Source organism: Corylus avellana, chromosome 9, assembly GCF_965113065.1.
Source record: "Corylus avellana chromosome 9, dhCorAvel1.hap1.2, whole genome shotgun sequence".
In the NCBI taxonomy this organism is placed as follows: domain Eukaryota; kingdom Viridiplantae; phylum Streptophyta; class Magnoliopsida; order Fagales; family Betulaceae; genus Corylus; species Corylus avellana.
In genome coordinates, this window is record NC_142498.1 from 21,161,516 (window position 1) to 21,176,523 (window position 15,008).

At 37.1% G+C, this 15,008-nt stretch overlaps 2 protein-coding genes and 2 non-coding genes across 7 annotated transcripts; 2 read left to right on the forward strand and 2 right to left on the reverse strand.

The window, feature by feature from the left end:
- Window positions 1-745: 745 nt before the first annotated feature.
- On the forward strand, window positions 746-7,196 carry IQD32 (IQ-domain 32). Of its 4 annotated transcripts, none has more exons than XM_059603856.2 (6): window positions 746-973; window positions 2,211-2,543; window positions 2,626-2,853; window positions 3,917-3,997; window positions 4,106-5,762; window positions 6,761-7,196. In XM_059603856.2, exons 1-6 carry the CDS (start codon window positions 902-904, stop codon window positions 6,778-6,780), a joined length of 2,391 nt encoding a protein of 796 aa, XP_059459839.2. In that variant the 5' UTR covers window positions 746-901; the 3' UTR covers window positions 6,781-7,196. The 4 variants fall into 4 exon arrangements, with proteins under 4 accessions (XP_059459839.2, XP_059459840.2, XP_059459841.2 ...); XM_059603857.2 differs by having other exon boundaries at window positions 4,106-5,747; XM_059603858.2 differs by having other exon boundaries at window positions 2,211-2,475; window positions 2,672-2,853.
- A 4,722-nt stretch (window positions 7,197-11,918) lies between these two features.
- Window positions 11,919-12,179, reverse strand: LOC148583917 (RNase MRP). Its single transcript, XR_015909175.1, has one exon.
- Window positions 12,180-12,184: 5 nt separating this feature from the next.
- Window positions 12,185-12,257, reverse strand: TRNAF-GAA (transfer RNA phenylalanine (anticodon GAA)). Its single transcript has one exon. It is a non-coding gene; the product is annotated as a tRNA-Phe (tRNA).
- Window positions 12,258-12,345: 88 nt separating this feature from the next.
- Window positions 12,346-14,686, forward strand: LOC132190264 (39S ribosomal protein). The gene is made up of 2 exons (XM_059605200.2): window positions 12,346-12,813; window positions 14,398-14,686. The coding sequence occupies exons 1-2, from the start codon at window positions 12,457-12,459 to the stop codon at window positions 14,425-14,427; spliced, it is 387 nt and encodes a 128-aa protein (XP_059461183.1). The 5' UTR covers window positions 12,346-12,456; the 3' UTR covers window positions 14,428-14,686.
- Window positions 14,687-15,008: the final 322 nt, after the last annotated feature.

The window sequence follows — 15,008 nt, forward strand, 5'->3', positions numbered from 1 at the left end:
TAAAAATATTATCTTTCTTTTTTAAAAACATTTTTCTTTTTTCATAATTAAAAAACTATATAATTATTTACTTTCAAGGGTTTATTCTTTCATATCCTATATTGTTTAGACCATAACTCTTAATTTTTAACCACTTATTGTCTCTTGCTCCCTCCCTCATTTTGAAATATATATATACTTTGATTTAAAAATAATCCTAAATTCTTCCATGGTTCTAAACTTCTCATTTTTTAAATTTGTTGTCTTTAATATGAGCTTTGTTTGTACGGATTTAGTGGTACTGGTCAAGCAATTTACAACAGAAGGAAATGGGATGGTAAAATGAATTAGTGAACTTTATTTAATGAGGCATGACTTCAGTCGATTGAGCTACTTCTTAAAGGCGGCACATTAGTATTTGTATGATATTTTTATGATCAAAGGGTGAAAATACCTATTTAAAAGGAAATTATATGTCAATTTAAAATATTTAATCGTTGAAAACGAAAACTTAAAGACTAAAGTTGATTTTTTCAAAGACCGAGCGCGAAATTTTAATCACGTAATTTCTCGCGAGTCTCGTGACTCTAACGGCTGGATAGTAAAGATATTTTCATTTCCGAAAATGAAAAAGAGAAATAAAAAGCGTGGAGATCTGACAGCTTTTTCTCGCCCCTCTCAACGGACTGTGCCCCCAGGGAGGCAACGGACGCGATAAATGGCGGACTCCAACTTTAGACTTAGCTAGATTTAAGGAGTGCGTTGAGGTCCGCGTTCATAAGCCAACATGTGTTGCAATTTCCAACACCTCACCAAACCAACATTATAGGCGGTCTTGTCTCCGAGAGAAAACAAAGAGAGTGGAGAGAGTGAGTTGGTAGTGAGCGAGTGAGAGTGAGCGAGACGGTTAAAAGAGAGGAAAATGGTGAAATCTACTTCATGCTTGAAAATAATCACATGCGGTAGCGATTCAGCGGACAAGGATGATCTCGAGGTACCCGATTGGTTCAGAGTTCTTGTTTTCTCCGCTCAGATTTCTTTGACTTTTTTTTTTTTTTTTTTTTTTTTCTTTTTCTTCAAGCCAATTACAATTTGATAGTGTTGTTAGATTTGGATTTGATGCATTTGGAGTTACTGAGGAGCAGCTAGTTCTCTGTTTTGATACTTAGAAAATGGCACTTAGGAAATTTTCAGTATTAAGATCTGACAAGTCTGAAATCTTATTGAACTAATTCATTACAACTATGTGATTAGACTGGGCTGAGCTTTTGATTTCTCTTTTTCCAATATGGAGATCTGAGATTTTTGTTGTTTGTGATTTGATTTATTCAATAATTAAGCAGTCGTGTTTTCATATTTATTGTAAAGTCAAGATAATTATCCTAACGCATGATGATGATGCCTATAGGCTATATGTATATATTACATACATATTAAGAATTTATGTAGAAGGAAGCTAGAACTTCTGCAGTGTTTTTAGACAAAGGCCGTTTTTACAAGCATTGTAGTCAATTGAGTTCTTAGAATCAATTTTTGGTTGGTCTAGGGAATGCTTGTTTACAGTGATATTGTATGCTTAATGGAGGATCACCATACTTTTTTGATTGATGTGAAGTGGGATATGCTTTGAGATCACTATGCTTAACTGTAAAGCGTACTATGTTGATCATGGTTTTCCATGTGATAGCCTGATAGGAAAAGAAATCATCGAAAGATATAAATCACAGTATGTAGTATCATTCATTTTGAAAAAGTAAAAGATTAAGAAAATAGGTGCAATCAAATTACGTCGGGAGAGTTCAAAGCATTTGAAAGATTTGTCATATGAAGTAAGACAGAAATTGGTTCATTTGTACAATTGAACACGCAATTTATGGTTATTTATTATTAGCTAGATACATTTGCTGATCTTGTGCATTAGGAAGTGGGAGTTCCATAATAATATAGCCTTTTGAGAATCTGTTTTTTTTTTTTTTTTTTTTTTTTTATTATTATTTTTTTTAATTTTTTTTTTTCTTTTTTCTTTTTCTACAAACTGTATTAAGTTCTGCTTTTCTAAAGTTTCTTGAAGCCATTTTTCCAACAAAGCAGGGGTTAGAAGTTGGAGTGTTGAAATGTCATAATATAGATGTGGAAATCATTGTCATACTTGTAAAGAGTTATAGGAGGAAGGCAGTCTAAGTTTTCTCTGTCTGTATGTTAAATATGATGTTATTTGTGCTGCATTCCAGAACAAGGGTTCAAGTGACAAACGTGGGTGGAGTTTCCGAAAGAGATCTGCCCGGCATCGAGTGCTTAGCAACACTGTAATCTCAGAAACCACTTCTTCTGGAAATAAGGAGAGCCCAGAATCTGCTATTCTTGACCATATACCACCAGCGAACTCTACTGTTCCAGAGAAAATCTCAGTGATACAATCCACAGATGAGAAACCCCAGTTATCGACTTTGGAGAACCCAAAAGTAACTGAAACTGCAGTTGCTGCTGAAAAAGATAGTAAGTTTGATGTCAACCCAGAGGAGCCTGTTGTTATTGTCATCCAGGCTGCTATCAGAGGGTTTCTGGTATTCTCTTTCTCTAAACTGTATGAGTCCAAAACTTACTGGTTAGCACCCATTTTACCTTTTATTAAAAACTATTTGCCAGGGTCGGATAATGCTGTTAAAGCTTAAGAATGTTGTTAAATTGCAAGCTGCTGTTCGTGGGCACTTGGTTCGAAGTCATGCTGTGGGAACCCTACGTTGCGTTCAAGCCATTGTCAAAATGCAAGCACTTGTTCGTGCCCGCTATGCTCGGCTGTCCCTAGAAGGGTCACGTCCAGAAAAGAAGTTAGATGGGAAGCACGAGGAGGATAATGAGAATTCAAAAACCTGGGTAATGCTACTGAACTTTCACCCAGTATGTTACGGGATATCTGGGGTTGATGAGACAAATTTTGTTTTTCCTTGTCATATTGGTTTGACAACAATAGGTTTTATGCTATCTATCAACCTCAAGCAGCCTCCCTTTGTAAAAATGTTAAGATGTTATGATAACAATATCTCATATTGTTACTTGTCAAAGAAAGAAAACGAAAAAGAGTAAAGTGTCTCAAATTCTGCTTCATTATAATAATTGTTAGCCTTCAGTATGTTGCTGGTTTGTTTCGGTCCTACCAGCATGTTGGTAGGTCTTTAGATTTTAGTTGTGTTTTTAAAGAATAATGGTATGAAGTAAGAGATTATGGCCTCCAAGCATTCGTAGTATAAATTCAAATTTTGAATGTCTAGTAGTCTCTTGCTTCTCTTTTTTCCGTAGTCAACTATTTTAAGGTTAAAAAAGGGTAATTTTGAAGGGATACGGATAAATAAAGATTTGTGCACACGTGCACCTATTGTGCTCTTATGATTGCTCAAGCAACATATAGAAAGGAAAAAAAAAGAAAAAAAAAGCATAGAGTAAGATGCATTTGTGAGTATGCAGAATGTCCTTTGTTTTAGATTATATGCATTCAATAAGCGCTGCCGGGATTTCACATAATTGCAGGATACTGGGCCTGTGATCCTTTATTTTACTAGGTAGTTCTTTGCTGAAATTATGAAGAATAGATTGAAGGAATAATCAACCCTTGAAACTTTTGAATTGAAACGTTGACACTAATCAATATTTTAAAGATATGTGACATTGGGGGTTAATTAATCACCTGGGGATGTTTAAACTGTCATCTCTCAGCTTTCAAATATGAAATTTGCATAAGGTATTATGTTAGCATCATTAATGGTGAATACGATGAGGTAGGTTAGGAATGTATTATTCATCCTTTACTTGTTCTTGTTGACTTTTGGGGTTTGGTTATTGCCAGTTCCATAATGATGTTAGACAGTGTCTTCTTATCCCTTTGATAAGCAACAATGACTGTCACCACATTTTCTGACAACCTTGTTATTTGATTTTACAGGAGAAGGAAAATTTAGTAGCTAAATCTAATGCAACTTACATTTCAATTGAGAAGCTGCTAAGCAATAGATTTGCCCGCCAGGTATGTTGAATTGGTATTTTAATTCCATTGCTTTATAACTACTTTTGAGGCTATTGTTCACACACACACACACAACCTGACTAAAATTGATTCATTTTTTGATTAAAGCTGTTGGAATCAACACCGAAGTCCAAACCTATCCATGTTAAGTGTGATCCTTCTAAGCCCAATTCTGCCTGGAAGTGGTTGGAGAGGTGGATGTCTGTTTCTTCACCGAATATTGGGGAGTCGAGGAAAGCAGAGTTAGCTTCAGATCAACTGGAAAGAGAAAAGGACGAGAACTTTGTGTCTCAAATTGAAACCAAAGTTCAATCTGAAGTTTTTTTGGAGTCAGAAAATGTGAAGTCCAGCAATAGCGAATCACTAGTGCCATCTGAAAGCGAAGACAATCTGATTACTTATGATGCCAGCAACTTCGACTTTCAGGCATGCCATCCTAACTCTTCTTCATTAAAAGATGATTTGGAGCAGCATGGGTCTGATGTGAATGACACCTCATTGGAGATAATTCCTCCTCCAAATCAAAGTACTCAAGAAGATTCAGACTCCCAAGTGGAGTTTAATCCTCTTCCTGTGAAGCCTGAAACCGAAACTGAACAACCCAAACCTTCTATGAAAAGGTTTGCCTCGGAAGAGCTGGAGACTGAAGGAAATAAATTTGTATTTGGATCAAGAAAGGTGACTAGTCCTGCATTTGTTGTGGCCCAGTCGAAATTCGAAGAGCTGAGTTCAACAGCCAATTCAGATATTTTAATTAGTTCATTCCATCAAGATGCTGGAGTTGAATCACCTATAGATACAAATTTACCTGGAGCAGATACTGTAATCAGGACAAAGGAGCTCAGTATGGCAGAAAATTCAGCCCCCCATAGTTCAAGGGTTCAACTTCAAGTTGGTGGCTCTGAATGCGGCACTGAACTCTCTATTTCTTCTACCCTTGATTCACCCGATATATCTGAAGTTGGTGCTGCAGAATGTGAGCATGAAGCCAAAGTTTTAGAGGAAGGGATTAGCAATCTTAACAGCACGAAAATTGTAGATGTTGAATCCAAGGATGCAGCTGCCATCCCAGGGTCTAACTTATCATCCGTTGTGTCAGATCAGCGAGAGAAACCTGGTGATGTTGATGGGGAACCCATTAATTCAATAGTGGCTATGGACTCCCCTCAGATAGAGCTTAAGCTGGAGAACAATGCATCCAATCTGCAGAGACAGCTGGACTCTGAGAGAGGTCACGAACCGTACCGGTCATCACCGGAAGCTTCTCCCAGAAGCCATGTAACTGTGCCCGAATCTCATGGGACACCTTCTAGTCAGGTATCTGCCAAGTCTAAACAGAGCAAAACTGATAAGAGTGGATCCAACCATAAGCGTAGATCCCTATCAGGAGCTAAGAAACCACCAAATCCAAATAATGATTCTGGGTCAAGAAGTAGTATGGAACAATTGCCTAAAGATCAGAAAAATGGGAAGAGACGCAATTCCTTTGGTTCACCAAAGCCCGACCACATTGAGCAAGAACCAAGAGATGCCAGTACTGACAATTCGCTTCCCCATTTCATGCAAGCCACAGAATCTGCAAGAGCCAAGCTCCAAGCTAATAATAACTCTCCAAGATCAAGTCCAGATGTGCAAGACAGAGACCTTTATATCAAGAAGAGGCATTCCTTACCTGCTGCAAATGGGAGGCAGGGGTCTCCACGTATTCAGCGGTCAATGTCTCAAGCCCAGCAGAGTACGAAGGGAAATGGTACTTATCCCCATGGTAGTCTCTAAATCTCCTTATATTTAGTATTTTCTAGCCTTGCTATGCTTGACATTTCTATCCAACAAAATATGCATACAATCCCCACACTTGACTGCCTCCCACCAAGTGAATTTTCCCCCAACATTTTTTTTTTTTTTTTTTTCTTAAAAGAAGAGGTAAAAGGAAGCGGTCTGTCTTAATGCCTTGATGGGCTGTGTTCTTGAGACACCTTACCACGAATACATGCATATTAAACACACCGCTTTCGGTTCATCATTTTTGCTGGTTAGTGCATTCTATTAGCCACTCTGCTTTTACCATCTTTCCAACCTTCATTTTGTTGGTGAATGAGATGCTTTTATAACAAAGAAACAAAGCAATTACAAAACTCTGCAGCTTAACTGCTGGAACACCTAATAGCATCTTACAAAAAACACTCCTACCATTTACATCAACATACCCCCTAATCCAATATCTTTACAGGTATACCCAATTACAACAAAGCTCTAAATTCTCGTTATTCTTTTTGAATCTCCCTTTTCCCAAGACCCTTGTTCTCACTTCCCATACAATGATTTGAAGTATTTTGTCCTCTGTTCTTGGCTGATTCCCATGCTTTATGTCATTCCTCTGCCTCCATATATTGAAATGATCATATGCCTCAAAGTAAATGATGGTAGATCACCTGTCCATTTCTTCTGCCCCGAACAATTATTATTATTATTATTTTTTAATTCGACCATAATTTGGCATTTCAATCAGATATTTATAGTACAGACCTCTGCATGTTGTTCAAATGTTCTCTCACTAGTTGAACCACTTGATATATGTCAATGCCATTCAAGCGTAATGGCAAATGCATCCAGTGGGTGGGGTTTGCTTTGAGCCTCTGGGATTCACTTATATTGTTGACTGTAGGCGAAAAAAGTAATAGATATAAAATATAATTAAAAAAAAAAAAAGAGCGTCTGTTCATTGAGACTCGGTTACTTACTGCTTGATCCTGCTTTTTTCAGAAAGAAAATGGCAGAGGTGAAGAGACACATTGAAATGATCATATGCTCAAAGTAAATGATGGTAGATCACCAGTCCTAGATGAGCAATTTGGAGTCAGTTGTTGATCTACTTGATCGGTAGCTTCTTAATTCTGTATTCTAGCATTTTTCCTCTTTGATTGTGCCTGGATGGATTTGAGGGTTTGTTTGGGAGGCTATATATATAAAACTGAGTGAGCTTTTCATGTACATTGCTGCTACCACTTCACTATTTTTTATTATTTTCTGTAATTTTTTGTTTTGTTACCCAGTAATATGTAAGTTTAACAGTATTTGTGGGTGGTGTGATATTATCTAGGTGAACTACAAGATGTTTTTGCTTGATTACATGGTTAAGAGCTTTTGAAGGCTTTTACCAAATGTTATTGTAATAAATTAGATTCTCTATTCTCGCATTTGCCTTAATTGTTCGAGTTTATTTTTGTGGATCCGGATCCCCTCATATTAGAGGGAGATTCTCATATTCTAAATCCTTGTCGTTTAAAACAAAAAAAAAAATAATAATAATAATTAATAAAATATTAATTAAAAATTAATAAAAATTAAAATAAAAGAATAAAAACAATGGGGTGGGGCCACCCCATTATTTTTATTCTTTTATTTTAGTTTTTTTTTTTTAGAAGTTAAATAATATTTTATTAATTATTTTATAGTGGGGCACGTGGCGCTTTGTAGAGCGTTAGATAAAATTGGATGGCCAGGATTGAAATATGAGAATCTCATATTCTCCCTCTAATAAGAGGGGATCTAGATCCTATTTTTGTTGTATATAGACATTACCATTGCACCGATCCCAGTAATTAGAATATATCCTTCATATGATTTATCAACAAAAGAAAGTTGTGATTTATTTATGCCTAATAAAGGAATTGTTGCCGTCCCCAAGACTAAGAGGTAGTTCAATCGGCTTTGATCACGCTTAATGAAGTGAATGTCACTAGTTCGAATCTCTCTCCCCCTCTTATGTAGACATGTCAAAAAAAAAAAAAAAAGGGAATTGTTGCCATTTATTGAGGAGCATTGTTACAAATTTTTATTAAGGGTCTTGCGGACTCTGGAGACTTATACAATTGCTGAATAATATCAACTATAGAAGCGTTAAGTCCTTAGAATATGTAATTTTTATTTGTATATACATGCTCTTAAGATAAACGTCGGTTTAATAAACTGAATGTAAAGTGTAAAGAATTTATTTTAATTTATCCTGGAGAAAAACTTTGTTCATTAGAGATGAGTACATGCTGGCGTAAACCAATGTGCTGTCAGATGCTCTATAGTTGCTCATGGACCCCTCTCTGTCCACTGGTTATGTCGTTTCCCAGTCACTGTCTGCTTCACCGGTTCCCATTAGGCAAACATGCAACTTTAAGAAAAGCTGACACTTGCACTTTACAATGTTGGGATCCTATAGAAAACTACCAGTTCAAAAGGTTTGCCTCCATTTTATCTAACCATGACCAAGGATAAGGTGGGCAGCTTGTTGTTATGCCAGCCCAGCTCTGGAAAAGGCTACCGGCTCCGCTGTCGGCATGGGGCCTTAAAGGGCCAGGTTGATTGCGTTTTAATCTGGTCTGTTAAAATTGGACCAGGCACATACTTGATGATGTAGCCTATTACGCTTACAGGTAGGCAGATTTGGTGGGCCCCACTGCTCACTCCTATCAAATGCTAATACTTTTTTTCTTTCTTCCCTGTTTTCCCATAGTTGCTTAGGGAAAAAAAAAAATACTAATACTCTTAAAAATAGTTAATACTATAGTATTGTGTTAGGTCCATTACCCGAGGCAGACTGATGGGTTTTGAAAAAACCTCTCGTTTATGACGGGTTGTTAGGAATGCGGAGGCGGATAAGATAATACTTGCTTCATACCAAATATCATTTTATTTAGACATTTTTTTCCCCTTTACGAAACACGCATAAATGCCTTAAAATGTATACATTTATGCTGTAAAACTATTGCAGGAGACATTTCTGAAGATTGTGGTGGTTTCTCCTCTACAAGCTCTCAAAGAAGGGCATATGAAAATAAGTTAATTATCACTTTTATATGAATTCTAAAAAAAATGTGTTTAGATGGTAGGTGATGCAACATTTTAACATACATTTTAAAGCTGCAATGAGCATGTTGAATGGATAAGTGACTATTTTGGATGAAAATAAGGTGAAATAAAATAATAAATAAATGCCAAGTTAAAAGGTCCTTGAGGATCAATTTGAGAACTAGAGGAGCTATCGACTAAAAAAAAAGAACTAGAGGAGTTGAATGTAGCAAAATGGAGAAAATAATGTAGGATGAGGTGGTGAAAGCATTTTAATATAGCCTGTTATTCTACAGAGAATATATCTTTTGATGGAGGTTAATGACAGAAGACGTATTGTGAAACTGGCCCCAAGTGTTTTGGAAGAAAGGCATTTGTTGCATGATTTGGAATATTTGGTGAATAAACTTTATGAAATTGCATAATTTCTTCCGAGATCAGTTATTAGGACTTTCGAAAAACTGCTATGGAAATGTGGTTTTTACATTCATCTAATCGAGTTCATTTGTAAGTTGTGTCTGTGAAGGATGGGAAGTCTGTGCCTCATTGAAATGGTACCTCAATCAGTTATCATGGAATTTGAATTAGAAGGGAGTGTAATAAGTGAAATAAATATCATATTACAATAATTGCTATGCAAGTTTCTTTTCTATTTTTGGTAATTTTTTTGATAAGTAATCGCAAAATTATTAAAAAGACACAAAAGGCGTAACCCAGTAAGTACATGAGGTCCATGTTCTTGTAGTGGCTAGAGCAAACGCATCATAACAATTTATGAATGAGCTATATTTAGAAGAATGTATGATACTGCTTGATCTATAGATGTTTAGAGGTTCCAGGTGCCGTTTGGGCTATGAGCTTTCTCCTTCATCTAATGGTTTATACCTATGTAAGTGACCTAATGGTCTTTATATCTGCATTGTTTCCTTAAGGTGTTAGTTACCTATAGTTTTATGATATATCTTGTTTGTCGGTAGGTGTTAGTTATCTATAGTTTCATGATATATCTAGTTTGTTGTTTGCATGCAACCTTACTTATGGCTTGTAATAGAAATGTCTGAGACTAAGCAAAAAGAGCTTATAAGCTGGACATCACTGTGTTTATTGTGGCTTTAATAGTAGTTCGAAATGCAATCTTTATGCCTAATATGAGATTTGAAGTGGATGGTTAATTTAATGGTCCAATTATGAGATTTACTTGTATAAAGTGTTTTTTTAGAGTCTTTTTTTGTAGAATTGATGTCTTCATAACTGTTTCATCTATTGACTTCTACAGACTACTGGCACATTCTAATTAATAAGGCATTTATAGAGTATGAATGTATGTGTATGAGCATGTGTGTGCGTTAAAGGTTGAAGAAAGCAGTGGATTTGTTATTCGTTTAGTTCTATTGCTACAAAAGTTTTAATGGCTCCATGCTGATGCGTTAGTAGGATTGGTGCAACTTAGCAGCGCTTTCTTATTTTTCCCTTCTAAAATTGTCTTTTTCTTTCTTTTTGAAAACGAGGGTTAGGCTGTTAGCCCAAGACTTCTGCCGCTTCCAACATGGGAGGGTCAATTCACTATGATAAGTTCTACAGACTCACGGCTAGGGAATGCAAAAGAACCAGACTGAAAGGTGACTGAAGTCCTTGGTTGGCCAGCCATTTAGATGAATGTTGCCTTTCCAGAGTGTCTGACACATGATACATTTTTAATCTTGAGTTGATATAAGTAATTGTCTACAATGATAGTAATTCTGGCATGGGGATCGAAAGGTGCAAGGTCAGATCAGAGGATTTTTAAACAGAGCCAGAATCAAATCAAGTGATTTGAAAGATGCCCGAGTTGGTGACAGGATGAACGCTTGTCAATGACTAAATTCTTTCCAATGTATTGGTGGCAGCGCTAATGTTGCTGAAAAAAGGCCTCAAATTTAATGGTCACCATAGTTTTAAGTGAGTCCTGTCTTAGCATGTACAGGAGTCGTTAGAACAACCATCCTTGTTTACCCGTTTGAATTGATTAAATGATCATCTACATTTTGTATCCTTGTTTACCCAGTGGAATTGACCAAATGGTCATATGCACTTTCTTTTATCTTTTGTTGAGGGGTAGAGGATTTTGAAGTTAGTTTGGCTTGGCTGCGAATGGAAAATCTGAACCATGTTGGAGGGAGATTGGATATTTGGCCGTTTGTTTTCCCAATGCCATAGGACTGAAACTTCATCGGGGAAAATTAGATGCCGGAAAATGTCTCCACCAGAAACTATGAAAGATTCAATAGATTTTTTATGAAGCAATTACCTAGAGGTTGAGAGCTGAAAGGTGCCAGCAATTCCCAAGAGGTAGTAGTCCATCATTTTTTGTTTGGCTTGTATATATTCATTTGACTTTAAATTTTAAGCCATATATATTTAGAGAGAAAGTGCTTGTTAATTTTCTTTATTGAAGTATTTTTACGCTATCATTTCCCTCTGTGCCAAAGCTTTAGCCTTTAGTTCATTGACAGTATTTGTGAAATTTAACGAGGATCCAGCATTTTATATACTCGCCCATTTAAAATATTATCATACTCATAATGATAATCAGGTCAGGCTGTTCCTGTCAGAGGAATCGCCTTCACTAGCTGGGGTTGGGCTCTCAAGATCACCTCCAAGCAAAGGCATCGTTCCTATTGCATTCAACTGGATCAGGGTCTCATGATAATCTTCCTTTCGATTTCAAAGGGGTTCATCCAGCTAACCACTTGCAGATTAAGTTGTCTTAGATTTCTCTAGTAAAATGGAGATCTCCTCCTCGGGTAAATCATGCTTCTAAGAATTTTGATTTTGACCATTTTCCTTATATATAAAATAAGTTTCTCATATTTGTCTTATATTTTTTTACAAATTAAATGGACCAACTATTAAATTTGTAAAGTTCACTATTGACTTATGTGAAATTCACACAAGTTTACAAATCTAATGGTTAGAATAGCATTTATTATATATTAATAAGCTAAAAGTTATGACATGATTTTAACAAATTATTATTATTGGATTTTGCGAATGATTTTAACAAATTTTGGGGCCGAAGGGAAGCATAATAAAAAAAATGGACCACAAGAGAGTAAGCCCCGTTCAGTTAGCCCAATAGGCCATGTGAATAACTGCGTTGTTGTCGGCCAATATGCTTCGGCAGGAATTCAAAGGGCTCCACACTTGTCTCAGCCCTTCGCCAGAAGGCGAAAGAATTCCAAACTCGAAGACTACCTCGTTTCCAAGGCTGCATCTCTGCAGAAAGAGGCCCGGGGACTTTCCTGGGCCTGCAATAGCAGAAGCTAAAGCAAACGGCCCATTCACATCTCCCTTGTGGTCAGGAATTGCGGTGAGCGTGGATCGAACACGCGACCTTCAGATCTTCAGTCTGACGCTCTCCCAACTGAGCTATCCCCGCTTGTTGACTAATCTGTCCACCACTTTGTATTTGTTAGAAGATTATGAGGGTCGGAAGCTCCAAGTCCAACCTCTTTTTCCTTCTTAGAAAGCTTAACTTCGAGCCTTTTTGTCTAGACTCTCACTTTCAGTAACCCCTCTAATTCTCGAGCAGAAAGCCAGAGAGAGAGAGAGAGAGAGAGAGAGAGGAGGGTGTAAGAATGTTGAAGTTCCTCTCAAGAGTTCGGATCGAGTTCAATGCGTTGGACCCACGCACAGCCTCGTGCATGGAGTTCTTGGCGCAGTGCAATGCACGAAAGGCCAAAGAGTCCAACGCCGCTTGTCAGGTCCAGGTGAAGCGCCGAACCGACGACCATCCCCCCCAGATCACCGTCACTTTCGTCAACGGGGTCGAGGAGGTATTCGACGCCACATCCACTCCGGCCCAGACCATTAGGAACATGATTCTCGAAAAGGGTCAGCTCCTCGAGACCGAGCAAATGTTCCGAGAGGCTGGCGAGGCCTGGCCCGTTATGATCCCTGCGGAGGAGCTCCACCAATCCGCCCCCGGTACCAAGGTGCGGTCTTGTTCTCCTTCCCTGCTTAGATTTGTGGGTTGTCTTTCGTTTGGGTTTGTATTCTAGGGTGTGGTTGAGGAATTTGGTCAAACAGTTGGTACCAGTTAAGAGGTTTTAGGGTAACAAGGTAAATAACCCCACATATATTGTTTCCTACCAAAAAGAAAAAAGAAAGAAGAACTACTGAATCGTTTGCAAACTCAGTTTTGCAGTGTCGCTCTTGACTTGTATGATTTGAAGCGAAATTTTATCTTGCATATCGTATACCCAGTGTTAGTTGGTCCGCCATGGTGTGTGGAAGTCTTCGCATTTATAATGTTGCTTGTATCATTGTTTCACGCTTTGTTTCTTAAGCTTCCTCTATAGTTTTCACTTCACATGCTTCCAAAATCTTAATTGATATTTCGTTTAAAACTTATGTTTTACAGTTTACGGGTTAAGAAGTATCACATTTTTCTAACAATTTAACATGATTGACCAACCTGAAGCTTAGCTTCAATGTTATGGCTTTCAAATGGGGGTTGAGAATTTGAATCCCTTGGAAAGCATTTGCCTCTAAGTAGAACTCTAGCACGTGTGTAGGTATGTGTACTGCATCCCGTCCGCCTTACCCACAAGTACCAAACTAAGACTAAGGATAAGAAAACTTGATGATGAATTGCGGCTCTCATGGGCCATGCCTCAACCTGATGGATTTGGCAGTCAACTGTTATCTTCTGTTCTCTTTAGAGTGGAATTGAACTATATTTTTATATAATTGCATGAAAGTTGTTGTACCATATGATTTATAGAGATGGTCACAGGGTGTTGGATATGGCCAACTCCTGAAATTCAGGTGCAAGGACTTGGTTAAATATGTGTCTTTGTGAATTTATATTGTTAGACATATATGTTTTTCTATGGTGTTTGTTTGCTTGTGACTTGTGAGAGAAACAGTAGGCAGTAAAAATGATGGAACCCCTTTGTACTTTTCCTGATTTTGACTTTTACACCTCAAATTTCAATTATGTTTAAAATCTTCTGATGATTATACAACTTATGGCTCCGTTTATTAATACCTTTTAGATGGTGTTTTTTGTTTGAAAAAATATCCTGATGTGATATAAAGGTGAAAGTAGTTTTGAGTTGTTTGTTAATATTTTTGTTTTGAAATAGAAACAAAAGGGAGAATGAAAAAGCTTTAACGAACAAACTCTATGTAATTTTCCACAAGTCATTACAAAAGTATATTTTGTGGATGTTACAATCTCCAATAACTGAAGGCCTAGGTCTGTGATACTTGCTGTGAATGGCAGAACCATAGCCTGTTGCATGAGCAGAAAGCGCATACTTTTCTATTTTCTGCTTTGTTGTGTGTATGTGGTTTATGGTTGGCAGTTCTGTTGCATCTTGCGTCTGGAGATAGCTTTATATGGCAGATGATAGCCCTTTGTTTCTTTTCCTTGCTGTGTGTGTGTGTGTTTGTACAAAAGTGAGAATTCTCTTTTGATAATTCATGAAAACTGGCTTCTGTTTCTGTTGAAGAACGATAATAATTGATATTGTTTTCAAGTTCTAATGCTACCAATGTGTCTTTTCTTTCAGCCAAGAAAAGCAGAAGAGAAGAAGCAGTAACTGTATCTTGTCTGATCTACATGTTGCTTGGGATCATTATGGAGGATTGTCAGATTTGCTAAACTGTAATTGAGCATTTCATTTTTGATAAGAAAATGGCGCACGTGAGACAGGATTTTGAGCTATGCCTTGTTTTGTACTGATAGCATGTTTGTTCTACTTAAACCATGGAGGCATTGGGTGTATCGGGTCGATTTAATTGAATCCTTTCTGCATGATTTTTGTGGATGTTTATAAATCTTTTTACTTCTTTGATTCATCCTTTAATGGTCATCCAATGAAAGAGTTTTGGCATGCATAATGGGGCAAGTAAAAAGTGAACAAATAACTATAGTAGATAAATAACAAGGAAAACTCTCAACTTTACTTAACATTTCTAAACTTTCATCACTTTTACAATTACCTTATTAAAGTTGAAAAACTCTCAATTTGGCTTATTAAACTTCAAATTTTTTGCAATGTCACTTATTCATTTACCCCCAAAGCTCAAAAAGAACTTTTTTTTTTTTTGGGGGGGGGGGGGGGGGGGGGGGTGGTGTAAGTTATATGCAAATCCAATGAATCTTAAACGTACCATATCA

Bases quoted from the DNA above. Each gene is read 5' to 3' on its own strand.
- LOC132190264 (XM_059605200.2), top strand. From the start codon at position 12,457: ATGTTGAAGTTCCTCTCAAGAGTTCGGATCGAGTTCAATGCGTTGGAC. The intron at 12,814-14,397 runs GTGCGGTCTTGT...CTTTTCTTTCAG, and splicing joins AATCCGCCCCCGGTACCAAG to CCAAGAAAAGCAGAAGAGAA.
- IQD32 (XM_059603856.2), top strand. From the start codon at position 902: ATGGTGAAATCTACTTCATGCTTGAAAATAATCACATGCGGTAGCGAT. The intron at 2,544-2,625 runs GTATTCTCTTTC...ACTATTTGCCAG, and splicing joins CTGCTATCAGAGGGTTTCTG to GGTCGGATAATGCTGTTAAA. The intron at 2,854-3,916 runs GTAATGCTACTG...TTGATTTTACAG, and splicing joins ATGAGAATTCAAAAACCTGG to GAGAAGGAAAATTTAGTAGC.